At 35.2% G+C, this 27,817-nt stretch overlaps 1 protein-coding gene across 2 annotated transcripts; it reads left to right on the top strand.

Annotated features, from left to right (window-relative positions):
- LOC123532721 (actin-related protein 3) lies at positions 1 to 22,557 on the top strand. Of its 2 annotated transcripts, none has more exons than XM_045314283.2 (11): positions 1 to 136; positions 4,411 to 4,591; positions 5,937 to 6,047; positions 7,628 to 7,723; positions 8,423 to 8,530; positions 9,311 to 9,454; positions 10,971 to 11,144; positions 11,595 to 11,687; positions 13,142 to 13,267; positions 15,181 to 15,264; positions 16,940 to 22,557. In XM_045314283.2, exons 1-11 carry the CDS (start codon positions 93 to 95, stop codon positions 17,033 to 17,035), a joined length of 1,257 nt encoding a protein of 418 aa, XP_045170218.2. In that variant the 5' UTR covers positions 1 to 92; the 3' UTR covers positions 17,036 to 22,557. The 2 variants fall into 2 exon arrangements, with proteins under 2 accessions (XP_045170218.2, XP_053373633.1); XM_053517658.1 differs by lacking the exon at positions 1 to 136 and adding an exon at positions 912 to 1,070.
- The last annotated feature ends 5,260 nt before the right edge of the window (positions 22,558 to 27,817 follow it).

Here is a 27,817-nt window from a genome sequence, read left to right as displayed (position 1 = left end):
ATGCGCCATTTTGCGAGTTGCCGATGACTGATTCATTTCCTGGTTGTAAATTGCGGAAGTTTGCACTTAGTTGTCGCTGAAGTAGCTGAACGATGGCTGGGCGACTACCAGCTGTAGTCATTGATAATGGAACGGGGTATGATCAACGACACAAACATTTATTACAACAAATAAAACAGTCCAAACTATGCCGTTATTTTACCCCTCCCACTCAAGCAAATAAATGTTTGTAAAATATTTAATCTTGGATAAAGAATTCTCAAACATTGAAAAAGTTGACTAAATACTTTAAACTACTGTGGCTACACATTTGTATCCCATTCATTTTTTATTTCTCTATTTCTATCGTTACTCTATCTGGGAAGCTGTGTATTGAGTTGATTTTGACTAATCAACTGACCCCAGTGCGTTTGTCCAAAAAATTTTGTGCACAGATATTAAATCATGCGTTTTACTGCAAACTTATTTTGGTATGCAAAGCAAGGTTATTTTTTGTAGTATATACATAGTGTAGAAAGGAATCTGTTTTGGCCAGCCTAAAGAAATATGTATATTGCCTTTAGTTTTGCTTTGGGATTGAGTTTCTATAAGCTTTTTTAAGCCAGTTCACATTAACATTGCCTAATACAAAGTATTCTTTTTCCCCACAAAATGTAAGTATTAAGATTGATTGATGAATACAGATCATTTGTTATCATTGAAAGCATCTTTGTCACTATGTATTATTAAAGGCATTTTAACCTACCCAATAAAGATGTTACCTGATGTTTGAAATGAAATGTTTTCTGATTGTTATGAAAAATATGCATATAAAAATTGTTTCCTTAACAAATCTTTAGCTGATGGTAAATTGAATACTTTTAAGCTGATAAATACAGTGCATGGTTACACCAGGAAGTGAAGATCAAGTGCCTTGTGAAGGACAATCGTCTCACATTTTTTCAGTGTGTATTAATGGTTGACAAGTGTTGTGTAATTTCATAACTTTGGATTTAAATTTGTTTCATCTCTAATACATTTGTCAAAATGCCTTTCATGAAACATGCTGTCATTATTGACAATGGGACAGGGTATGCTACTTTTTATTTTAGATTTGTTAGTTGTTTTTTTAAATTCATTTCATGTCAAGAAGGAAGTGAGGTTTTCTGTTTTCACTACTAGCTGAACAACTTTTATTTTCCTTTAGCAGAAAACATCATTGTTGTCACATTTCTCACAGCTTTTATAAAATTGAAGAAATATGTATAAATTCTGTATAAATTTGTGGTATTTTGTCCATCTTATTTACAAAATTGTGCCAGTTTGGTTTAATAGTGTACAAGGGGCATTCAGTGTCTTTTTTTCTTGGTCAATAATGACTCAATATACACAGGAAATTTGTGTAGTTTTAAGGTTTGCATTATCAATCTGACACTGCTTTCAAAATACAGTGTCTTTTTTTCAGTGAAACTTTATTTGTTTTTAAAAGTGTCTTGAAAATAACTAGTCATATATGCAGAGAAAACATGTTGAACATTAATTAAAATTTTAGGAGCTCAAGCTAATAAAGTGTATATTCAAATACATTATAAACCCTTAATGAGCACTTAGGAAATACAAAATTTCTAAGTAGTAGTGTTTATAATGTAATGTAGGGGCCTCCGTGGCAGAGTGGTTAAGGTAGCTGACTTCAAATCACTTGCCCCTCATCGATGTGGGTTCAAGCCTCACTCGGGGCGTAGAATTCTTCATGTGAGGAAGCCATCCAGCTGGCTTACGGAAGGTCAGTGGTTCTACCCAGGTTCCCGTTCATGTTGAAGTAATACACAGAGGGGCACCAGGGGTCTTCCTCCACCATTAAAGCTTGAAAGCCGCCATATGACCTATGATGTGCCGGTGCGACGTTAAATCCAACAAAAGAAAAATTATAATGTAATGTCAAAAATTTGACAATTTATGACAGTCACTAAGTTGACTGACAGGATATCAGGATATAAATTAACACTCCGCTGGACTTGTAACTACCCCAGTCTTAGGTCCCAGTTTGAAAGTAAGTGGCCAAACTCTATAGTAAATACTGGCATTCATATCCATAACACAGATTATACCTAATACTTCAGGATTAATTCAACTAGTTGAGGAACAGATTCTGATTTGAAACTAGTATCATGTCACAGCGCCCGTTTCTGCACACATAATAACCACTTAATTAGGTGCTATTCACACAATTGTTTCATGATCCAGATCATTGGATGTTTGTTCTTGATATGTATGGAAAAAAAAAGCACTTTCACAGGACTGTGTTTACTTTAACTGTTATGATGATACCACAACAGCTTTTGGTATGAATGGAATTGGGGTTTAGAAATATGTAGCATTTTTGTTCATGCATAGTAGGTTTTTTCTGTCCAAGTATCAACCGGAGAAGAAATTATTAAACTGCAATTCCGTTTGTGTTGATGAATTTGTCTTGGTTTCTTTTACTTTCATGTTATTAGTTGTAAAATGCAGGGATGTCTATTTTTATGCCGATTTATTCAACATCTGTTTTAATTATCAAGGATTTGAATAAGATAAAATTTGAGTTGTTGAGAGGTAGCTTCTCTTGCCTTCACATCAACTTTTAAAAGTTGGATTTTGGATTAACTTTAATACATGTGCACAGTTGGAAAGATTAATGGTAAAAAGATGTGTAAAAATATTTTAGTTACTTATTTAAATTTCAGTCTCAACATAGCAGTAAATCATTTTCAAAATATTTGTCTGACTGCTGGTTACCTGCATATCTAAAATTACTACTTTTTATGACCCCATTTGATGCCCTAGTGAACCTATACATCACTACAGTACATGTACTAGTTATGCTAGTATTTTCTTGGCTCGACTTTTTTAGCTCGACTTTTTGAAGAAAATGTAGAGCTATTGCACTCGCCCCGGCGTCGGCATTGGTTAAAGTTTTTGATAAAGTCAAATATCTCTGTTACTATCAAAGCTTTTGACTTGAAACTTAAAATAGTTATTTACCATCAAAGTCTACACCAGGAGAAACAATCCCCATAACTCTGGTTTGAATTTTGACAGAATTATGCCCCTTTTTAACTTAGAAATTTTGTTGAAATTTTTGATAAAGTCAAATATCTCTGTTACTATTAAAGCTTTCGACTTGAAACTCAAAATAGTTATTTACTATCAAAATTTACACCAGGACTGAGTAGTCACAATTCCTATAACTCTGGTTTGAATTTTGACAGAATTATGCCCCTTTTTAACTTAGAATTTTTAGTTAAAGTTTTTGATAAAGTCAAATATCTCTGTTACTATCAAAGCTTTTGACTTGAAACTTAAAATACTTATTTACCATCAAAGTCTACACCAGGAGAAACAATCCCCATAACTCTGATTGAATTTTGACAGAATTATGCCCCTTTTAACTTAGATTTTTTTGTTAAAATTTTTGATAAAGTCAAATATCTCTGTTACTATTAAAGCTTTTGACTTGAAACTCAAAATAGTTATTTACTATCAAAGTCTACACCAGGAGACACAATTCTCATAACTATAATTTGAATTTTGACCCCATAGAACACACAAACCCGTGTTGTTAATCGTTCTCCACCCACTGTCTCAGCAGGTGAAATTGAAAGTGTACAAAATCTGTCAACCATTCTACACTAAAAGCCTCCAAAATTGAAAATGCGTCACAAAATCAAACCACAAAGGGTGCAGAAAATTCGAATGAAGCCAAGAAGGGAAATGACTCCAAATTTCGGGAGTGTTGATTTAAAGAGTATCAATCGTTGGACTGAAATAAAGACTTCAGTTTTAAAGCTGTTCCTGTCTTATTTTATTGACATATGGTCAAAAGTTGTTATCCCCAAGATTTTGAAAATGTCCCCACATTTTTCATACCAAAGGGACATGTGTCCCCACCATTTTTGATCCTCGGCAAAACCCTGAAGGATGTTTCTCACATATACTTGACCAAGTCAGATTTATGGAAGTGACTCAGGCGTTTTTCATTTAGCTTCTTAAGTGAGGCTATTTTCTTTGGTCTTTGGAGCCTATGGCCTTAAATCTTTGAAACAGTAGATTAGTATATGGGCAAAGGGGATTAAAACCCTGATGAAGGAAGTTGATTTTAGGGGAAAACTGCATAATTTGAAAGAAATTTTCTGAGGTAAGAGCGTAAGAGGCCTATAATAAATGGTTCATAAGATAGAAGGAAAATATCCCTGTATATGATATTTTAAGTATGTTACTTTTGCATTGAACATGCTAAAAGTTGCTCTAAAAAGTTTTGAGAATCTGTGCAAAATTCAGCCAGTAAGCAGCTATCTCAAACAACTGGTATATTAGGTAAAGACTAGGTTCGTGAAAGACTTTATTATATGTATGTTTACAGTTGTACAATTGTTGTCACTTTCCTTTCAGGTATACAAAAATGGGATATGCTGGGAACACAGAACCTCAGTTCATCATCCCATCAGCCATTGCTGTGAAAGAAACTGCTTCCGTTGGTAATAAATCCATCAGTCGTCTCGGGAAGGGGGTTGAAGATCTGGACTTTTTCATTGGAGACGAGGCTCTCAATGCAACCTCATACGCTGTAAAGGTGAGGCCAAAATTTGTTTTTGGATGTTTGATTTCACTTGATTAACAGTTGAAAAGTTACACTCATATTATACAGATGTCAAAATTGCATTTGTATGACCAGGGGTGGTGAAATCTGATTTTGATTTACTTAACTGTTTTTTTTCTACTTGTCTGTGTAATGGTTAAATAGTGAATTCTAGTGAAATTCTGCTTGTCTTTATGGGCTATGGCACTTGTTAGGCAAGTCTGACAATTGATTTTGCCACTGTTGTGAACACATTATTAAGTAAAATTACATTCTATCTGTTGGTATTTGTTTTAAAATAGGCTACAATGACGATTGAAAAATGGGGTCAAGGTCAGTGAAGATTTGAATAAAAATGTCGGTTTTGTTAGAAAATGATGCAGAAAAGAAAGACCTTTTGAAATACATTATACTCCTTTAAGTTTGAATTCATTCAGAGATATAATTTTTATTAAAAACAGGAACTTCTGAAGTAGTCTAAAGATGGGATTCAAGTCTAATTTATTTAAGAGAATTCATGGATAAATATGGTGTCTGGGTTATTGAATGTTTGTACTGAATGACCAGGAAGATAATTTAACAGTATTAAGTTTCTTTTATTGAAACTACAAAAAGAGGATTTCTATAAGGAAGAAAATAAACAAGCTTTATCAGGTTTATTTAACCCTTAGCCTGCTGCAGGCGAATTTAACAGCCTTTGCAAACAGCTTGGAACCAGATCAGACGCCGATTAAATCGGCGTCTGATCAGGTTCCAAGCTGTTTGCTACTCTGACAATATTTCTTCCAATTTTGGAGCAAACTGAATGAACTTTACAATTTTAGCAGACGACATTTCCAGCAGACGACAATTTATCTAGCATGCTAAAGGTTAACATGGTTTAATAGCATGGAAGGTTGTATTTTGACCTGAAACTTGTTGACTTTACAAAACAAAAACAGACTTTAACAACTTACATCAAGAAATGAGACTTGAAGTGTGAGAAAAGTGATATGTAACATTTTACTTTCTGTTGAAATGTCAGAAAAGTTGTATTTAACACTCTAGTATCTGTTGAAAGTACAAAAAGAACATGATTGTTGTTAACAATAAAGATGGAACATGCATATTTCATATCCGTTCACAAGAATTTGGAAGGTTGGACCACACAGCCATTTTACATGTTATCGAAGGCCCTGTTTTTGACCTGTTAGGTTTATTGATGTAATTTTAGAACAGCAGTAACAGAATAGTGCTTTCAGTGAAGTTGTCTTTTGTAATGGTTGCTCTGTATTAAGATTAGAATTTGTAGCATTTTTGGTTGTAAATGATTTAAAGAAAACTAATTGTGTGATTTCAGTGGCCTATTCGACATGGTATAGTAGATGACTGGGATTTAATGGAGAGATTTTGGGAGCAGGCCATCTTCAAATACCTCCGATCAGAGCCAGAAGATCATTATTTCTTACTGGTAAACTGTTTCATACAGAGTTTTATTCATAATATAAGATAAATCTCTGATGTACCCTATTTGGATACACAATGCATAATGCTTTTCCTAATTTAGTTGCTTGATTTATATAATGCTCATTATACATGGAAATAGAAGAAATTGTTTTACATGAAAGTACTGCTTAGTAATTTTTTTTTATGCCCCCAAAGGGAGGCATATTAGTTTTCAACTGTCCATCCGTTCGTTCGTTCATTAGTTCGTTCCTCACAACGTTAACTTTTTGCATGAAGGCACTTTACTTGCGAACCACTGCACCCAGGACCTTCAAACTTCACATGCTGATAGTACTTATTGAGTATACCACCCCTACTGACTATGGGGTCACCAGGTGAAAGGTCAAGGTCACAAGGGCCAACGTTAACATTTTTCATGAAGGCACTTTACTCGCGAACGACTGCACCCAGGACCTTCAAACTTCACCTGCTGATAGTACTTATTGAGTACACCACCCCTACTGACTTTGGGGTCACCAGATCAAAGGTCAAGGCCACAGGGACCAACGTTAACTTTTTGCACGAAGGCACTTTACTCATGAACCACTGCACCCAGGACCTTCAAACTTCACCTGCTGATAGTACGTATTGAGTACACCACCCCTACTGATTTTGGGGTCACCAGATCAAAGGTCAAGGTCACAGGGACCAACGTTAACTTTTAGCATGAAGGCACTTTACTCGCGAACCACTGCACCCAGGACCTTCAAGCTTCACTTGCTGATAGTACTTATTGAGTACACCACCCCTACTGACCTCAGGGTCACCAGGTCAAAGGTCAAGGTCACAGGAGCCAATGTTAACTTTTTGCATGAAGGCACTTTACTTGCGAACCACTGGACCCAGGACCTTCAAACTTCACATGCTGATAGTACTTATTGAGTACACCACCTCTACTGACTTTGGGGTCACCAGGTCAAAGGTCAAGGTCACAGGGGTCAACGTTAAGTTTTTGCATGAAGGCACTTTACTCGTGAACCACTGCACCCAGGACCTTCAAACATCACATGCTGATAGTACATGTAGAGTACACCACTCCTACTGACTTTGGGGTCACCAGGTCAAAGGTCAAGGTCACAGGGGCCAATGTTAACTTTTTGCATGAAAGCACTTTACTCGCGAACCACTTCACCCAGGACCTTCTAACTTTACATGCTGATAGTACTTTATGAGTACACCAACCCTACTGACTTTGGGGTCATCAGGTTAAAGGTCAAGGTGCTGCGGGGGCATTTGTCACCATTAGTGACAGCTCTTGTTTTACTAAATTCCGGTTTAATTGCAATTAAAGTCAATTTATGAATAAATCTATTGTGCAATAAAACTGGTAATGGTACCAAAAAGAGGTATTTTCATTAAATACATCAGCAAACAATTGATCTGATTAGCTGATTACTTGTTAAAATGAATGTAGAATAAATACTTAGTGTAAGGACAATTATTAAGGTCAATTAAGGGAATTTAAATTTTTTGAGAGCTGTTGGCAGTGAAAAGTAAGTTGCAAACTGTCGATTATAATAATATGGACTTGCTGAACAATTTCAGACTGAGCCTCCATTGAACACACCAGAAAACAGGGAATATACTGCAGAAATTATGTTTGAGTCTTTCAATGTACCAGGTCTATATATTGCTGTACAGGTAAGTCTACGTTCTCACCTGTAATTATGATTATAATGTCCATACTAACATGTATAATCATAAACCTGTCAATTTCATTATAGATGTGCTGTTTTATGCTACTTGTCAATCAGTTGACAGCCTCGGTGTGTTATTGATGTATTAATGAGGTCTGTTTGCACATCTACGGATCATATACCGTGTTTGTCTTGTTTACAATATGTAAAACAACATTGTATCAGTCATTGTGGTCTGCTTACGGTCAGATTTTATACATGGTATGTACATTGTACATACACATGTTGAGTAAAGCTTGATTTGGTATAACTTTGATTCACCAAAAAAGGCAAAAATCAGATGTTGTGAATGCAAAGTAAAAATGTAATAATATACTAGATGAAATAGGGAGTTGGGAGAAACTTCATTTGTAAGAGCTAAAAGATTTTCATATTAGATTTTGTCTTCAAACTTTTTGAAATTACAGAACTAAATCAATCTGCTAGTACTACAGACATGGAAAATGGTTAAGAACTTTTTGTTCATGAAAAATCAGAAAGAAAACAAAGAAACGAATACGTTGTTTCAGGGTATGAAACAAAAAAAAAGCATATTCTAATATATTATGCAGATGCTTGTAGCAGTTAGTTGTACACAGATCCATCTTGTAGATTTATTAAATGGCATATTACTCATACAAAGCACTGATTTCTTTATCTTTAGGCTGTTTTAGCGTTGGCAGCGTCGTGGACATCGAGACAAGTAGGGGAGAGAACCCTTACAGGAACTGTGATAGACTCTGGAGATGGAGTTACCCATGTCATTCCAGTAGTAAGTGACTCATGATAACAAAGTTTAATGTAGGGATTCCATGACCTAGTGATAAATGTAGCTGACTGACTGGCTTCACAGATCTGAGTTCAAAACCAGGCTTTGGATGTAGAATTCTTCTCATGTTAGGAAGCCATTTAGCTGACTTACAGTAGGTTGGTGTTTCTCCCAATATGTCTGCCTGAATGAACACTTTGGAACTTTCTCATCCATCAAAAGCTGGAATGTTGACACTTTATGATTTAACCAAAACTGATGTGGCTTTAAACCCAACAAGATGAAATAAAGTTTGTAACTTTGTTGCAGATTTCCATCAGTCTATGTTAGAAACTGTGGTCTTATAACATAAGCCTTGAACCATCCTGCTTTGACAAGGGAAAAATTCCTACCATTAATAAATGATACCGTGACTAGTAGTAGTTAATGTCGTCAGCATACAAAACGCTAGCCAGTTTAAACTTACATAACCAGATTGAATGACAATCTACTCTGTCTGGGTTTGTAAATGCTTTGCATCCTGTCTAGGTATTTAAATGTTTTGCATCCTGTTATACAAATTTAACACCAGATTGAGTTTAATACAGAGATTGTCTGAATGATAGTATTTATGATATTTCACTATTTTCAAATGGAGAGCATTAACAAAAAATGTGTTTTACAGTTAGAACTTGTATACATTATATTTAACTTGATTTTCAATAAATTAATTACATGAAAAAAAAACCAAACAACAAAGTATTTTTCAACCCCTTTTCATTTAATATATCTTTTTTATTGTAGGCTGAAGGCTATGTAATTGGCAGCTGTATAAAACATATCCCAATAGCTGGAAGAGATATTACCTACTTCATACAGCAGTTACTGAGGGAACGAGAGGTCGGCATTCCTCCAGAACAGTCTCTAGAAACTGCTAAAGCTATTAAGGTAGGTTTGTTGATAGACTGGTACTCATGTTGATAGTGTAGATTTAGACTGGTACTCCTGTTGATTGTCTAATTATAGAATGGTGCATATTTTATTTTATAAACTTGTGCTAAATTAGTGATATATTCTGTCTTGAGGACTGGTACACGTGGGTAGTATAAATTCAGTTGATGAGACTGCAGAAAAATCCTTAATAGACTGGTACTCATTCTGTTTGTAAACTGGTACTCATATTCTTGTTAGTCTTGTGCTTAATCGGTTGATAACAGGGTCTTATCTGTTGATAGTCTGGAGGTCATATGGTACTGTTGGTAGACTGATGCCCATTTTGTTTAGAGACCACTGAATATTTTTTGATAGATTGGCAAACAGTCTGTTGCAGGACTTCTACTTATTCCAGTTTAGCAGTCTTAACACATTCAGTTAATTTCAGCATAAACTGTTGGTAAAATTATTAGTCCCCTACTGGTTAAAAACCAGTTTTGGGGACTATAGGAATGCGCTTTTCCGTCATTCTGTCATTCTGTGATTCCGTCCGTCCGCAATTTCGTGTCCGGTCCATAACTCTTTTATCCATGAAGGGATTTTATTATTACTTGGCACAAATGTTCCTTATGATGAGACGACGTGTCATGTGCAAAACCCGGACCCCTAGCTTAAAGGTCAAGGTCACAATTGGAGGTCAAAGGTCAACAGGGCTTTTTTCCTGTCCGGTCCATAACTCTCCCATCCATGAAGGGATTTTAATATCACTTGGCATAATTGTACCTCATAATAAGACGATGTGTCTTGCACAACTTTCAGACCCCTAGCTCAAAGGTCAAGGTCACACTTAGTAGTCAAATGTTAACATGGCATGAACAGGGTCTGTTTCGTGTCCGGTCCATAACTCTTTCATCCATGAAGGGATTTTAATATTACTTGACACAAGTGTTCCCCATGTTGAGACGACGTGTCATGCGCAAAACCGGCACCCCTAACTCAAAGGTCAAGGTCACAATTGGAGGTCAAAGGTCAACAGGGTTTTTTTACTGTCCGGTCCATAACTCTCTCATCCATGAAGGGATTTTAATATCAATTGGCAAAATTGTACGTCATAATAAGACGATATGTCGTGCACAACTTTCAGACCCCTAGCTCAAAGGTCAAGGTCACACTTAGTAGTCAAAATTTAATGTTAACATGGCATGAACAGGGTCTGTTTCGTGTCCGGTCCATAACTCTGTCATTCATTAAGGGATTTCAATATTACTTGGCACAGATGTTCTCCATGATGAGGCAACATGTCATGCGCAAATCCCGGAGCCCTTGCTCAAAGGTCAAGGTCATACTTGGAGGTAAAAGGTCTAATTCAAGAATGACTATTAGGACCTTTTATGAAAATATGAATAAGAATATCAAACAATATCTAACATGTTACTGTTGCATCTATTGCGTATGGTTGGTTATCTTTTGTACTGCATGAATGATCTCTTTAAGTGTTGGATTGTTAAACTGATTTTTTTTTCACTTTCAGGAAAGATTTAGTTACGTGTGCCCTGACATAGCAAAAGAATTTGCAAAATATGACCAAGATCCAGGTAAATGGATGAAAAGATTTGAGGGTATGAACTCAGTTACACGACAACAGTTTGCTGTAGATGTAGGATACGAGAGATTCTTAGGGCCTGAAATATTCTTCCATCCTGAGGTATGTGTTGTTTTATCAGTCTTGCGATTAAAGCTACAATTTCATGTATAGAATTAAAAAAATAACATCCTTATATGCTCAGTTTGCTACATAGATTAAAGATAAAATCAGTTAAACTGACATGAAATATTTGTTATCACGTTATTCCAAATGTTAATGATTTGATAATGCAAAACCATTGCAACACTTTAGCAGATTATGGCATGGTTTCATGCTGTGCAAAGATTTTTCAGAGGGAAAAAAGTATCGTATGTTCATCCTAATTGACATTTCAGTAATATTAAGTTCTGTTTATGATTGTGTTTTGAGATGTTTCGTTCTGCCGAGAGTTAAAATTATATGTAGCTGCTGGACAATGTGAAATAGAACTAATGTTGTTTTTCCTAAAGCAACTCTACTATGTCCTATTCACTGTGTAGTGTAACTGTTGTTCTTGTTGACCTATTTCAGTTTTCAAACCCTGATTTTACGACACCAATATCCGAAGTAGTAGATACTGTGATCCAACAAAGTCCAATAGATGTTAGAAGAGGACTGTATAAGGTGACTTAGTGTAAAACCACTTAATTTTGTGGGCATGAAATTTCGTGGTTTTGATCTAAACGGCAATTTCATGGGGATATGAATTCGTGGATTTCAACTTTTGAACATAAAATTAATGGGAATTTTACTTGTTCGTTGGGATTAAATTCATGGATTGACTCAACCACAAAAATTAGTCCCCACGAATATTAATGATTTCACAGTATTACACATTTGTAACATTTAAAATCTTATAAACTATTTCAAAGATAACTTGGCTTTTGTAATGAAAACAAAGACAGTGGAACCTTAAAAAATGGTAATATATCATTAATTAAGTTTTTTATGCCCCCGAAGGGAGGCATATAGTTTTTGAACCGTCTGTCAGTCTGTCGGTCTGTCAGTCAGTCTGGCCGCAATTTTCGTGTCCGGTCCATATCTTTGTCATCGATGGATGGATTTTCAAATACCTTGGCATGAATGTGTACCACAGTAAGACGACGTGTCGCGCGCAAGACCCAGGTCCGTAGCTCAAAGGTCAAGGTCATACTTAGACGTTAAAGGATAGTGCATTGATGGGCGTGTCCGGTCCATATCTTTGTCATTCATGCATGGATTTTACAATAACTACGCAGCCCGCCCGCTTAGCTCAGTAGGTAAGAGCGTTGGTCTACGGATCGCGGGGTCGCGAGTTCGATCCTCGGGCGAGGCGTATGTTCTCCGTGACTATTTGATAAACGACATTATGTCTGAAATCATTCGTCCTCCACCTCTGATAATTCATGTGGGGAAGTTGGCAGTTACTTGCGGAGAACAGGTTTGTACTGGTACAGAATCCAGGAACACTGATTAGGTTAACTGCCCGCTGTTACATGACTGAAATACTGTTGAAAAACGGCGTTAAACCCAAAACAAACAAACAAACAATAACTACGCATGAATGTGTAGCACAATAAGACGACGTGTCGCGCACAAGACCCAGCTCCGTAGGTCAAAGGTCCTAAACTCTAACATCGGCCATAACTATTCATTCAAAGTGCCATCGGGGGCATGTGTCATCCTATAGAGACAGCTCTTGTTTATGAGGAATTCGGGTTCATACCAGTTCAAATGCTTTTAGGGAACAGTTATATAAGAAGTTCACAGTAAATTTATACTTACGGAAATTTTGCTGACCTATTTTTTGCAATCTTGCTGACCTATTTTTTGCTGTAGATTGCACATTCATGCAAAGTTTCTTCACAATCCATGCCTATGGAACAATTACTTCGCTAAAAGAATATTTAGCCATTTGCAGTGTATCTAAGTTTCAGACCAACTTTGATGGGCGCAGGCATTGATATTCAAACTGAGTTTTTTTCTACTATATGTAACTTCAGTTTTCTATTGATTGCTCCATTAAGGTTTTATTGTAAGTGGTATTACCATCTTTTTACAGTCAGTAGTAAAACATGTTAAATATTGTTTGATTTCAGAACATAGTGTTATCAGGTGGTTCGACAATGTTTAAAGATTTTGGACGAAAGCTCCAGAGAGATGTAAAAAGAGTAGTTGATAACAGATTGAAAGTTAGCGAAGAACTTAGCAGTGGTAGAATAAAGGTTTGTACAATTGCTTATTTCTTACTAGGTTCCAAAGTATTGATTTGCGATTTTAAGCAGACAAGACTTTACAGGATATAAAATGTCCTAACACTATTATTCTCACATCATTTAAAATGGAGTTAGGCACATTTTCAAGTAAAAATCCAGCTGAAATAGATGTGTGTGTGTAAAAAGGGTGGAGGAAATTATAGCTTTTAACCCAATATACCAACCTCTTCCTGTTACCAGTACAAAATAATAAGTTTCCAAATATGACTTTTCTTATTTTGACTGGGGCAGTCTTTTTTAAAGAAGTTCAACTGCTCACATGAGTTGCTTCCCTTCAAGTTCAGAAATCTGTATCTGTAGGTAAGGGAGATCACTGCGTAGAAGATAAAAAGAAAGAACTACATTGTAATATTTTATTAGTCTGATTTCTTTATTTCTAAAGCATCAACTACAAATACTTACGTGGCATTATTGTTAATTTAACACATTTAAATGCGTAGCAACCGAACATTGCTTTTATAAAACATTCACCAAAAATACACATTGTGCAGTAAGATGCGCATAATGCCACTTTAAAAGGAACTAACTTTGACAGGGTTCGCACAGGCCTTGAAAAGTCCTTGAATTCGATGGTAGTCCTTGAAAACTCATTGAAAATGACAAAAACCCTAAAAAACCTGGAAAAGTACTTGAATTTTGAAAAAAACTGCTTGAATTTGACCTTTCACTCCTTGAAAACATTCTGTCCGTAACTTTGCTTTGCAAAATGAATAATGCTTAAAATAAATCGGACAAATGAAAATAAATTCTTGAAATTGCCGGATCGGGTCACTCATTGATTTCCCCGTATGCTGTGGTAGTGGTCTACGGCCGCATTTTATCGATATTTACACAGAGTGCTATTTCTACTGTATCACCGTTTGTATATTTCCGTTTCCGTTTAAATATTCCGGTGAATAATAACTTGCAATTTTTTGCTGTTTGCGAGTGTTTCCAGTGAATTTAAAATGAGTAAGAAAAATAAACATGTTAGCTCAAGTAAGTGGGAGGCAAAGGACGAATATAAACAGTGGCTGAAGCGCTATAAAGCAGACTGAACGAAGGGTATATGACATCGTATGACAAAATTCTTGACGTATCAACAGTGGGAGTGTGCTAAAAAGTCACAAGAAAAGCATTAAACATCAGCAAAATAGTGAATCACATCAATCTAACAATCCAATTACGTCATTTTCAAAGGTGTAACAAGTGATGGTTCTTTTATTTTTGCATTACATGATGAACACAATAAAAACTCGTTAAAAGTTGTTCAGATTAGGTCACGGTTTTGGAAAAAAATAGTCCTTGAAAAATTGTAAATAGTCCTTGAAAAGTCCTTGAAAAGTACTTGAATTTTGTCTCTGATATTCTGTATGAACCATGTTTGAGGTAGTGGACCCATAATGACAATGTTAAGTTTCCGTGCAGTTTCGTACTCTACTGTTATTTCGGCATTGTTTGGCTTTAAATATTGCTCATATGAGCAGTGGTTTGCCCCAGAATTGGAGAAAGCCGACATCAATTACGGGGGAAAAAGTAATAGAACAGAAATTACTGATTACAGGACCACTACGTTAATACTAATAATAATGGTAGATAACATCGATATAAGAATTGCATAGCTGGTAGCTGACTCATAAATTTTATTCATTTTGAGATTGAAAAGCTCATCATAAGAGTGCTAGTGTTATGACATAATTTTGTTTAGCCGTGAAATTATGCCAGATATATTCTGTCTCAGTAATGTGGGCATGAGAATTCTTTCATCAGTGTGTTACTTACCTAACAGTAGAGAGTCAGTAGATTTCAGCATTTATGAGGCAAAGTAGTTCTCAGTTTGTACTTGTTTAATGTATAACATATCGTGTATATTATAATTTCAGCCAAAACCAATTGATGTACAAGTGATAACACATCATATGCAAAGATACGCTGTATGGTTTGGAGGATCAATGTTAGCCTCAACAGTAAGTTGTTGTTGGTCAATACACAATGTTGTTTATATCTGGGTCAGTACACAAGGTTATTTTATATCTTGGTAAATTCTGCATTTGAAGAAGCCATCCAGCTGGCTTACAGGTTGTTGGTGGTTCTACCCACCCGCTTGCCTATGATGAAATAATGCATAGAGGGCACCTGTGGTCTTCTTGCTCTAGTAAAAGCTAGAAAGTTGCCATATGACTTGTAACTGTGTTGGTGAGACGTTAAACCCAACAGAAACAAATATTGTATATCTGGGTCACTACACAAGGTTAATCTATAGAAGTGATTGCCTTTTTTTAGTACAAAAAAATTAGGACTGGGACAATTACTTGGTTAATCGGATCTGATTTGATTACTAGGTGAAACCGGTTTCAATTTTGCAAAACCGCTAATCGATCTCGAACAATAAACATCACGAATCGTACTTTATACATTTCTTTGACCAGCACATAGACCAGCAGTATACATTTCCGCTAAAACACATCAACTTGAACATAATCAACAGTCTTGGATTTGCTTGTCGAGATATGTCTAAAAATACACCAAAATATGACTTTTCAATTATCACACTGCTTCCAGAATGATAAGTCCATAAGTTCCTAATGAAGTCAGCTGCTTGAAGTACTTTTATAAGGTCGTCAGTAAAGAAAACAGCATTTCAAATATAGCGGTCGATTAACCTGTTCTATTTGATTTCATACAAATGATTAACTGGTTTCAGAATTTTGAAATCGTCCCAGTCCTAAAAAAGATGGCTGGTGCTTACACTTTAAATAATCACTGCAACTACTTTTAAATTTTTCTGGTGTTATAACATTTATTATGGCCCATTCTGTCTTCTCCAGAAACTATGTTGCTCTCTGTGATGCAAGGAGTTCCCTTTATCTCTTTTTCTTTGAACCAGCCCACTTATCTCAGTAGGTAAGAGCGTTGGTCTATGGATCGCGGGGTCGTGAGTTCGATCCTCGGACGGGGCGTATGTTCTCTGTGACTATTTGATAAATGACAGTGTGTCTAAAATCATTAGTCCTCCACCTCTGACTCATGTGGAGAAGTTGGCAGTTACTTGCGGAGAACAGTTTTGTACTGGTACAGAATCCAGGAACACTTGTTAGGTTAACTGCCCGCCGTTACATGACTGAAATACTGTTGAAAAACGGCGTTAAACCCAAAACAAACAAAACAAAATCTTTTTCTTTGAAACTATCTGAAAAATGACCTGCCTTAGTTTCTTTATATTTATGTTGAATGTCAAAAAGAGAAAGATAAATATGGCAGGCACATTAATAGAAGGGTCATTTAACATTTTCATTCCTTAAGGTGAAAACAGTATTATTAATGTATAGGATTCTTGATTTTATGTAAGCTTAAGATACATATTTAAAAAAAAGCAAAAAAAAAACCCACAATATTATCCAGCATGGCATGGCCACCAGTGAAAATGTGAAATACTGTGAAAGCTTTTAATTTTTTTGGCAAAAAGTTTCTTGATTTTAGCCAAAATGACTACTTTGAAGGGATATAAATTTGTGGATTTCAACATTTGAAGATCAAATGAATTGGAATTTTATTTGTTTGTTGAGATGTATTTCATGGATAAGTTATTTTAAATAAACCTGTGAAAAAAAAACATGATAAATATGTATTGTTGCATTTCAGCCTGAGTTTTACCAAGTGTGCCACACGAAGGCCGACTATGATGAACATGGACCTAGTATATGTAGACATAATCCAGTGTTTGGCACCATGTCATAGGACACAACAGACTATGTGTAGATTTTCTCATTGAAAAAATCAGTAATCCAGGACAATATTCTTCCTAAAACAATGTACACACATGCAAAATATCATTCTTCAAACACAGTGTAACTATGGTTACTGTATGGAAATAAAGGAGAAGCCGCTATAGCTTTTCTAGGACGAGGTGACAAGCTCTTCTCCAGATTATCATTTTTTCTTTGTTATAATTTTTTCATTGGTATAAGCTGCTAATGGGAAAGTATGTATGGGATTTATACAATATGTATTAGAAATATTTCCTTTTATTTGAAGATTGATTATCACCAACGTTATTGCAGTTATAAAGTAGGTACATTTTGTTGATGCTGATTATTTTGTAGATTTTTTCGGGATAGAAATTACAACTATTTATATATTGGCGGACAGATTTGAAGATTAGACTGCAACTATTCATTGTACAGCGATTGAAAGACTGCTCTGTCTTGTCTGTCTTACTCAAAATAATTCGACGTTCAGATTGTCTTCTTTGTAACTGGGCAATCTAAATGTCAAAACTTTGAAGGACCAAAATAATGGGGGATAAATCACAGTACACAGTCGTGTAAAGTTATTGGTTTTTTCGCTTGCGCATATTGGCGTCTACGTTAATCGTGTACAGTGCATATGTAGGTTTAAATCACCAGAAAATTCGTAATTTTGAATATTATTTGATAATTTTTACATAAATCAGTGAGGAATTGAATCCCCTTTTGAAACATGTAAGTTTCATTTGAATTTATGGCCAATTCGTGACATAATCAGCATTTAAACCTGTAAGAATGAAAAGCGTTGGCAGCAATGAAAATTTTATCGGAAATTGCTTCTACAATTTTGGTCTTTCGAGTGTTTGATGCGAGTGGGGATATTGCCCATATGAAAAAAATATCTCAATATTTTCTAAGATCGCATCAGATTTGTTGGACTAGCTCTGTCTAAGAAAAATAAGATAATATTTGCGGGCAAGTAGTTTACATTGCTGAAAAAATTTCATTCTTATTTCTTAGAAATGTTTGAATAGATGAATTATTTGACTCTACAGTTTGGTATATTTTCCATTCATACTCCTTGATTAAAATATGGGTAAACTGGGAGGTCACTTATCTGGTTACAGAATCCTTTAATTTTAATCATTATCTGTTTGAAATCATGCATTTGGGTGAAAGCAGTGCCCAACTGTTGATGTCAGTACTTTTCCCATGGATTTTTTAACTGTTAGTTAGTCTTAGCCAAGGCCATTATATGTCCAATACCTTAAAATTGACTGGTAAAGGAAGTATAAACAATATGGAGTTACATATTAAAATCTAAGCTTCATCAAACTGTTAATGTGACCTTTGATCAAAATATATCAGGAAACTAGGAACTATTGTGTCCCCTTTGGCATTGCCCTTTGTTTTATATTTAGACTGAATATTCTGCAGTTACTGTTTGCCATTAAGTAACTTGAAGTACTGACGTTAACAGTTGTACTTCTGTCACAGAGTCATAACAGCATTATTTTACGAAGCAATACATTTTTTAAGACCATATTCATACAAATGAACATATTTGCAGGGGATATCAACTTTTTTCCTTTTCTTGTATTTTTTTCTCATTTTTGTTGGTGCTTTTGTAAAAGTCAGTTGCGAGGGATAAATAAATGATCAAATGGTAAAATAGTTGTATGGGCTGACATGGTGTCTGTGTGTTTAAAATTTTGATGATTTTACATGACTATTATTTTATTTTTATTTTATTTTTCTTCTAAGACATACTTATTTCATGTAATATAAGAAATGTTGACAACAGGAAAGAGAAAAGTGTGATATATTGATATTAACATAGACAACTTTGCAGGAAGGTAGAATTTTTAGGCATTATTCATAGTTAAACATGTCTATTGAATTGTCCTGATTCAGGAAATTTTGCATGTGTGTTTTCGAAGACTACATATTTCATATTACAGAAGTTTGTAACCATTATTTACTTGCGCCTGTGATTTGTAGAGAGTGAAATATGTTAGTGTCTGAAATGCTGTTATAATGTATATGCAACATGGGGGTAGTTTCTTGGAGACGGCTTTGAGCTTGCATAGTTATCATGATTCTTTCTTTCTTACGACGTTAGATAATTCATTTGTACACTTAAATTTCATACACGTTACATCCTGAATAAGACTGGATATTATTTCCGTTCTTTGTGTTTGTTTGATCACTGCAGATTTGCTTTCTAGTGAATTATAAATATTGGCGGAATTGAGAGACTTAAGTTTATGTAGCTTTTTTTTTTTATGGACGCTAGATATATTCTCTGCTAAAATGACAGAAGTAACTTTTCAGTGAAACCCACTTTATAAACAAGTGCAGACAGTTGAGTTTATCAAAATGAAAAAAATGCTCAAGTTTTGCTACATATGCTGGTTTTCAAAAAGTTAAATGTTCATCACCCTTGCCCTACCCCTCTCTGCCCCTGCCCCCTCCATTTGAAGTCATTACCACTGCTGACAATAAGGTGTTTGTTGTGTATATAATCTGTTATGGGTATTTTCGCTATTCATTTTCTGTAACAATAATGTATTTAAACACATATGTATAACATTATTAAGATGCCATCTTATTTTAAAAGTGCTAATTGACAATTTGTTGGATCCATTATGATGAAAAATGATAGTTTTAGTAAATAACTGTTATTGACTTTGGAACTGAAAAAAAAATGAAAGATTAAACTAAATGAAATTTAGATTGAACTTTTTGGATTGAAAAGTGTGTGCAAAAGGGGTGATACAGAGTCATAAAAAACTTTTCTGTCACAAAAAGTAATGACTTTCAGAAATAAGTATACAAAAAATACTAAATTAAACCTTGTATTCCAGACATTTACATGGTATTATATGAATGCCTCCTTACGCATCATGATTTTTAATAAAGGTATTTGAAAGCCAACAAAATCTGTATTTTGCTATTTGTTATATGCCTGTAGTGTTTTATTTACACACATAAAAGGCTACCATTATTGTGCTGTTTGTTTTATGTCCTTGTTTGTTTAAGGTACTTTATTTGAGAAGTGAAACAAATTGTATGTTTCTATGTTTTCTGTCTCTAATGTTAAATAACAAATTGCGGACTGAATGCAAAAAGAGATATTTACTTTCTCTGTTTAAATGTATTTAGTTGCTTTTTGCAATTGGTTATGGAGTAAAGTCTGACGTGTTATATGACGGCTTCATATATTCTACATTAATTTAATACAGCATAAAGTATTAGAACTTCCTACTTATTCCTGTATACTGTAAAAATACTGCATTCTTTGTTTGCTATTTGTTTAAATCTTCATTTTATGGCAACCGTTTAAGATTAATTTGGTAGATACAGTTTTGATTGTGCAAGTATAAGCTTATTTATACTCTCCAGCTGTAGATCATACGGGCGACAGCTCCAGAAAACCTGTATGTAATCTTTATTTGGAAAATCATGTAAGATAAAAGGAAAAACAGGTGTAAAGCAACTATACACGAGACTCCTATCCCAGTCTTAGTAGTTTTAGTCGAAGTGGTGGTTGGAACCGTAACCCAATATGACCATTTTGTGTCGATTCGCCATAAAACCCAACTCACTCGCTCACTTGATTTTGTAGAGAGATAGTGTTGCCACTAGATAGTTTCATCTTCTCTTGTTGATGAATTATTGTACCCCCCGACAACAAAGTTGTAAGGGGGGGTATACTGGTTTCAGGTTGTCTGTCTGTCTGTCTGTCCGTCTGTCCGTAGACGCAATTTTGTGCGCACCATCTCTCCTTATCCCCTTGACAGAATTTAATGAAACTTCACAGAAGAGATCAGTACCAACAGTAGTTGTGCATGGGGCATGTTAGGTTCTTTTAGAAAAAAAAATTGCAGAGTTATGGGACTTTGTTTTTTTGTTACTATTCTATATACATAGACACAATCTTGTGCGCACCATCTCTCCTCATCCCCTTGACACAATTTAATGAAACTTCACACAAGTGATCAGTACCAACAGTAGTTGTGCATGGGGCATGTTAGGTTCTTTTAGAAAAAAAATTTGCAGAGTTATGGGACTTTGTTTTTTTGTTACTATACTTTATACATAGACACAATCTTGTGCGCACCATCTCTCCTCATCCCCTTGACACAATTTAATGAAACTTCACACAAGTGATCAGTAACAACAGTAGTTGTGCATGGGGCATGTTAGGTTCTTTCAGAAAAAAAATTTGCAGAGTTATGGGACTTTGTTTTTTTGTTACTATACTATATACATAGACACAATCTTGTGCGCACCATCTCTCCTCATCCCCTTGACACAATTTAATGAAACTTCACACAAGTGATCAGTAACAACAGTAGTTGTGCATGGGGCATGTTAGGTTCTTTCAGCGACAAAAATTGCAGAGTTATGGGACTTTGTTTTTTGTTAACATACTATGGGACTTTGTTTCTTGTTAACATACTATGTACATACAGTCTGCATATGCAATCTTGTGCGTGCCTAATCTACCAAACTCTTACACACAATTTAATGAAACTTCACACAAGTGATCAGTACCAACCCTAGTTGTGCATGGTGCATGTTACATCCTTTTAGATAAATATTCTGCATAGTTATGGGACTTTGTTTTTTGTTACTATACTGTATACATACAGTCTATATACATACAGTCCACAAATTATGCAATCTTGTGTGCGTCAAATTGCAATGTACTGTGTCAGTGCATGCGGGGGGTACATTCATCACCTTTAGTGATAGCTCTAGTTGTAAACAAGCTTACATACTTTTTTGTCAAATTTACACAAATTCCATTGCATGTGAGCAAAATTAGTTATTCCTGGGTGCTGTAAAAAAAAAAGATAACAGAGAAATTGAAACAAAAATGAAAAAGAAAGAAAAGTTTTCGTACTGCAGAGGGCCAATTTGAATATATGCAATAGCCTTACATGTATGACATTTGTAAAATCTTTCAGTTCAGAAATGTCTTTTTCATTACATATTTGTAAAGTTTGCTGTTACCATTTTCTTCATCTGATAGCTATCATTTGTAAATAAAGAACAAACAATTTCTTAAACTGATATAAAATTGTTCCTTTTCTACATTAAGTTCATTCTCCGACTTGACATAACATACCTCCACTGTGTGAAGTAAGACAGTATGATGTTTTTTTCTTTCGTAAAACCATATATGAATAATGTTTTCCATTTTAAATTAAAATAACATTGTTTTTCATTTGAAGAGATGCATCAGTTTTCTTTCTATACAGAATTAAATTATTCTAGTTGCAATGTTTAAAACTATTAAGAGTGCAGTAACATTGCATCTTCTTAATGGTGTGGATTAGTAAGTTGGAAGAATAGTTGATAAATGTTGCCGAGGGTTTTTGTGTACTCTGTATATACTGTACATTTTACTATGGCTCAGAACTATACTATATAATTATACACTGTAGAAATATGTACAAACATTCTACAGTAATAGCAAATTTAAATAATAAATTATGTATACTATATTATTGTTTGTTATATTATCAGACTTGTATAGACACCATGTTAAAATGCACTTAATTTTCAAGTGTTCTGTACTTGCGGATTAAAATCATCAAGTATTACTGTTAAAAGCTTTAAATGATCGTAATGCCTTTGTTTATAATTTGGCTGCCACATTTTTTGTAATGAACAAAAATTATGTCAAATCCTTGTGAAATCCTATTTTCAGTAATGGTTTTCTTGTACATTAATCAAATGTTTGAATATTGATTAATACAGTAGAAATGGTTTAATCCTTGATCAAATAATGCACGGAGGGGCACCTGGGGTCTTCCTCCACCATTAAAGCTGGAAAGTCGCCATATGACTTATCATGTGTCGGTGCAACGTTAAATCCAACAATAACAAAAAAAATAAAATGATTATGTCTTTCCCACCCCGCCTCTCCACCACTGGGGGAGACATTGTTTTTGCCCTGTCCGTCCGTCACACTTCATTTCTGATCAATAACTGGAGAACCATTTGACCTAGAACCTTCAAACTTCATAGGGTGGCCGGGCTTATGGAATAGACGACCCCTATTTTTGGGGTCACTCCATCAAAGGTCAAGGTCACAGGGGCCTGAATATGGAAAACCATTTCGGATCAATAACTTGAGAACCACTTGACCCAGAATGTTGAAACTTCATAGGATGATTGATCATGCAGAGTAGATGACCCCTATTGATGGGGTCACTCTATTAAAGGTCAAGGTCACGGGGGCCTGAACATGGAAAACCATTTCCGGTCAGTAACTTGAGAACCGTTGAAATTTCATAGGGTGATAGGACTTACAGAGTAGATGACTCCTATTGTTTTTAGCTCGACTATTCGAAGAATAAGTAGAGCTATCCTACTCACCACGGCGTCGGTGTCGGCGTCGGCGTCACACCTTGGTTAAGTTTTTCGTACCAGTCCACTTTTTGACAAAGTCTTTTGAGATAAAGCTTTGAAACTTTCAACACTTGTTTACCATCACCATGTCCAGTTGTAGGCAAGAGTACATAACTCTATCAAGGATTTTGGCTGAATTATGGCCCCTTTTAACTTAGAAATCTTGGTTAAGTTTTTCCTATCAGTTCACATTTTGTGTAAAGTGTTTGACATATGGCTTTGAAACTTTTATCACTTGTTTATTATAACAGTCTCTATATGTAGGCAAGAGTACATAACTCTGTCAACTATTTTGACTGAATTATGGCCCTTTTTGGACTTGGAAATTGGTACAATTTGTGTACAAGTCCATGTTTTGACGAAACTATTTGAGATGTGGCTTTGAAAGTTTGAACGATTGTTCATCATCATGATTTATATCTGTAGGCAAGAGTCATAACTGTGTCAACTATTTTGGCTGAATTATGACCCTTTTTAGACTTGGAAATTGGTTCAGTTTTTGTACAAGTCCATGTTTTGTCAAAACTATTTGACATGTGGCTTTGAAACTTTGAACACTTGTTTATCATCATGATTTCGATCTGTAGGCAAGAGTACATAGCTCTGTCAACTATTTTGGCTGAATTATGGCCCTTTTTGGACTTGGAAATTGGTTTAGTTTTCAAACTTTTCATACAAGTCAACGTTTTGTCGAAGCTATTTGACATGTGGCTTTGAAACTTTTAACACTTGTTTATCACCATGATTCCCATCTGTAGGCAAGAGTACATAACTCTGTCAACTATTTTGGCTAAATTATGGCTCTTTTTGGACTTGGAAATCAGTGAAGTTTTTCGTACTAGTCTATATTATGCCTAACCTGTTTGTCATATGGCTTTGAAACTTTGACCACTTATTTACCTTCATAGTCTACTTACCTAGGACAAGGTCTTGAGCTTGGTTATGGCCCTTTTCTGGACATAGAAATTAGTTAGGTTTTGCATACCATTTGATATTTTGTCTGTCAACTGTTTGATATATGGCTTTGACACTTTGAACACTTGCTTACCAACATGGTCACACATTGCATTATAGTGCCAAACTTATCCAAATCCACAATTGCAGGTACATTGTTTGTCTTATTTGTTCCTTTTCTTTTGTCTGAAAATCTCGGGTAATATTTTGACCCTACACTTCTATAAATGCTTCGAATAGTCGAGCGCGCTGTCAACAGACAGCTCTTGTTGGGGTTACTCTTTAATAAGGTCAAGGTTGCAGCGGACAGAACATGGAAATCCATTTCCAGTCAATAACTTTAGAACCATTTGACCTAGAACCTTCAATTTTCATAGGGTGATGGGACTTTTTGGAGTACGTGACACCTATTGTTTTTGGGGTCACTCCATCATAGGTCAAGGTCACAGGGGGCTGAACATAGAAAACTCTTTTCAATCAGTAACTTGAGAACCACTTGACCCAGAATGTTGAAACTTAATAGAGTAATAGGACATGCAGAGTAGATGACCCCTACTGATTTTTGGGTCACTCGATCAAAGGTCAAGGTCACAGGGGCCTGAATATAGAAAACCGTTTCCATTTCATAACTTGAGAACCACTAGGCTCAGAGTGTTGAAATTTAGTGCGATAATTGGACATGCCAAGTAGATTATCCATATTGCAGCCAACCATCAGTGTCTCTTTGACTTAATTTGCTCCTGTCCCCTATTGACTTAGACTTGCCTATACGACTATGCATTGGGGGAGACATGCACTTTTCTACAAAATCATCTTCTAGTTTTGATTGCCTCCCTTTATGACCATGACTTGATAGGTTCATGTGCAATATTGAAAACCATGTAGTTATGCATAACATCTATTTGGGTAGCAGCTTTATCTGTGTTTGATGTAATATTAAAAGCTTTGTGGAAGTAAAATCGAAAGTCTTGAGATGCAGTGGATCTCTTTAGCACAGGTTTGATCATACTTCAATGTTTACATCCTTTAATTCTGACACATAGAGCTTGCAAGCCAGCTTGACAGACTGAAAATTAATTATACACTAGACTTGCAAGGAGGAAGTAACCAGAGCCTCTCGCTGCTAAAATTTCCATTGTATTGCAAGACTGTTGCAGACGGAGTTCTTCAAAAATAAGTTGCACGGAGTTGAAATGGGGTGGGGGGCGGGTTAATACCTTAATACCGCCACATACATGCAAGACTGTATACGTAATGTAAAACGGTATGGACAAAAAGGTTGAAAAACGGACCACATTTGAATGGTCGGTAATAATTGGGTGCAAAACACGTTAATGGTATGCCAACCTCACTAACCCTAAACTAGTCCATGTGTATAAAATAACATACTGGTGACCAAATAACAAATTGTGTAAAATAATTTAAACCGTGATGGCGAAATGTCCTACCCCCTGAATGAATTATGACTTGATATAATGTTCTCCGTGACTATTTGATAAACGACATTGTGTCTGAAATCATTAGTCCTCCACCTCTGATTCATGTGGAGAAGTTGGCAGTTACTTGCGGAGAACAGGTTTGTACTGGTACAGAATCCAGGAACACTTGTTAGGTTAACTGCCCGCCGTTACATGACTGAAATACTGTTGAAAAACGGCGTTAGACCCAAAAGAAACAAAACAAATAAGTTGAAAGATAAGCAGCTCTCTCTTGTTCAGGCCGAACTGAACCCTTTTCAAATATTACTAGAAAACTATAGGATAATTTGCTGGACATAGCTGCCAATATCTAAGGTGTCAGATCCTCCGAGTTGCGTAATGTAAAAATGCTACTGATTTGAAAAAAAAAATCACCCCACTTTCGCCCTGAAACATTTCTAGGGTTTATAATATAAGGGTGGTCGTGGTCACTAGTGGGCTCATCGCGATACTTGTAACCGTATATGAATAAAGAACACCATACAATAGTTTTCCGGTTAGTCCACAAATCACGTTCGGACAATGGAATTGCTTTTATGAATTACGATATACTGATTTTTACCTTCTACATGAACAGAGAAAACAGTGATTTTCCAGTATGTTAAACTCTTCATCATGCAGTAATTATATCATGTCACTGATACAGGATTTTTCATGGAACGGCCCAATTATAGATTTTGTTATTTATAAAAGACCCATGTATCGTATTTACAATAAAACTGCCTGAATTGAAAAGAAATTTAACAAAAGAAATTGTTTGAGCGCAATTAATTATTCATAAACTTAGCAAATAAATTTAATCTTTATATATGTATTTATTACGGGAAGACTGAGACACTACTAGAGTTAGGTTCTTGCGAATTTTGTGCAATTTATGTTGCTTTAATATTTCAAGCAGGACCATAAAGGTACGTACGTAGTTGTTGTTTTAAAAAAAACTCCCACTGTACTACGAGTTTGTTTCCATAATATGATGCAGTAAAGCGGAATGGGAATGGATGTTTAGCTTTAAAAGTGAAGCTATTAAACTTTTTGTAAATTAAATATATATTTTTTTACTCATTTTATTGTTTCTTAGCAAATCTCTTTAGAAGTTCGAAGCCATTTTAATGGATATTTCTATGTTTAGTGGTCAAAGTATTTCTTTTGTTGAATATTGCATTTCTTTTTTTAGAGATGGATTCGCAGCCACAAGAAAAGCAGGCACACACCAGTAAGTATTATCTTTTTATATGAATTTTGATAGAGTGAAATAGTTTTCGTAAGGCAATACGCGTTTTAGAAAGAAAAAAAACCCTCAAAAATACATGTACATATAACTGAAGTGAATAAAAAATTCTGGGGTACAACCAGGTCTTAAGGTAGTGTACCCGTAAGGATATTCGGCAATTTCCGTTCGATTCCGTATTCTCGTCTGTTATTCCGTAAATACAGCTCATAGCTTACGGGAAAAATAGCATATCAAAACATTTTAACTGTATAAAGTCATTGTATCAGTAAGCATGTAATTGCCACTAGTTTTGTTGTCAATTTTTTACTATTTCTGTTTTTTATTTCTTCTTATATTTCCAACTACGGAAATATTTATAGGTCGCCACTATATAACTATTATATATAAATATTCTTTAGTTAAAGTTTCATTTGAAGTTTTATATTGCCATGAACTATGTATGCACATTGTTGTAATAGGGAGAGGGCAACCTTAAGCATATGAAGCTTCCTGTTCAATCCTTTTTTTGTATATTTGCATTCATGTTGTGAAGATAATTCAAAACAAAATATGTTTACCAAATGCAGCTCACACGGGCAATGATTTCGGTGACAACCAGATAATGTAATCGAATGGAAGTTATTACCTTAATTAATGATTTGAAACATCTTAGTATTACTTGTAATGATAATACTTACAATAAGAA

The sequence above is a fragment of the Mercenaria mercenaria genome, chromosome 11 (assembly GCF_021730395.1).
Source record: "Mercenaria mercenaria strain notata chromosome 11, MADL_Memer_1, whole genome shotgun sequence".
Lineage (NCBI taxonomy): Eukaryota > Metazoa > Mollusca > Bivalvia > Venerida > Veneridae > Mercenaria > Mercenaria mercenaria.
The sequence above is the reverse complement of the archived record's forward strand: the minus strand, read 5'-3'. Positions and strand labels throughout refer to the sequence as shown.

What these genes read in the sequence shown, in the direction of transcription:
- LOC123532721 (XM_045314283.2), top strand. Translation starts at nt 93, where the DNA reads ATGGCTGGGCGACTACCAGCTGTAGTCATTGATAATGGAACGGG. An exon ending in TTACCCATGTCATTCCAGTA is followed by an intron (nt 8,531 to 9,310) that starts GTAAGTGACTCA and finishes TTTTTATTGTAG; the next exon opens with GCTGAAGGCTATGTAATTGG. An exon ending in AAATATTCTTCCATCCTGAG is followed by an intron (nt 11,145 to 11,594) that starts GTATGTGTTGTT and finishes GACCTATTTCAG; the next exon opens with TTTTCAAACCCTGATTTTAC.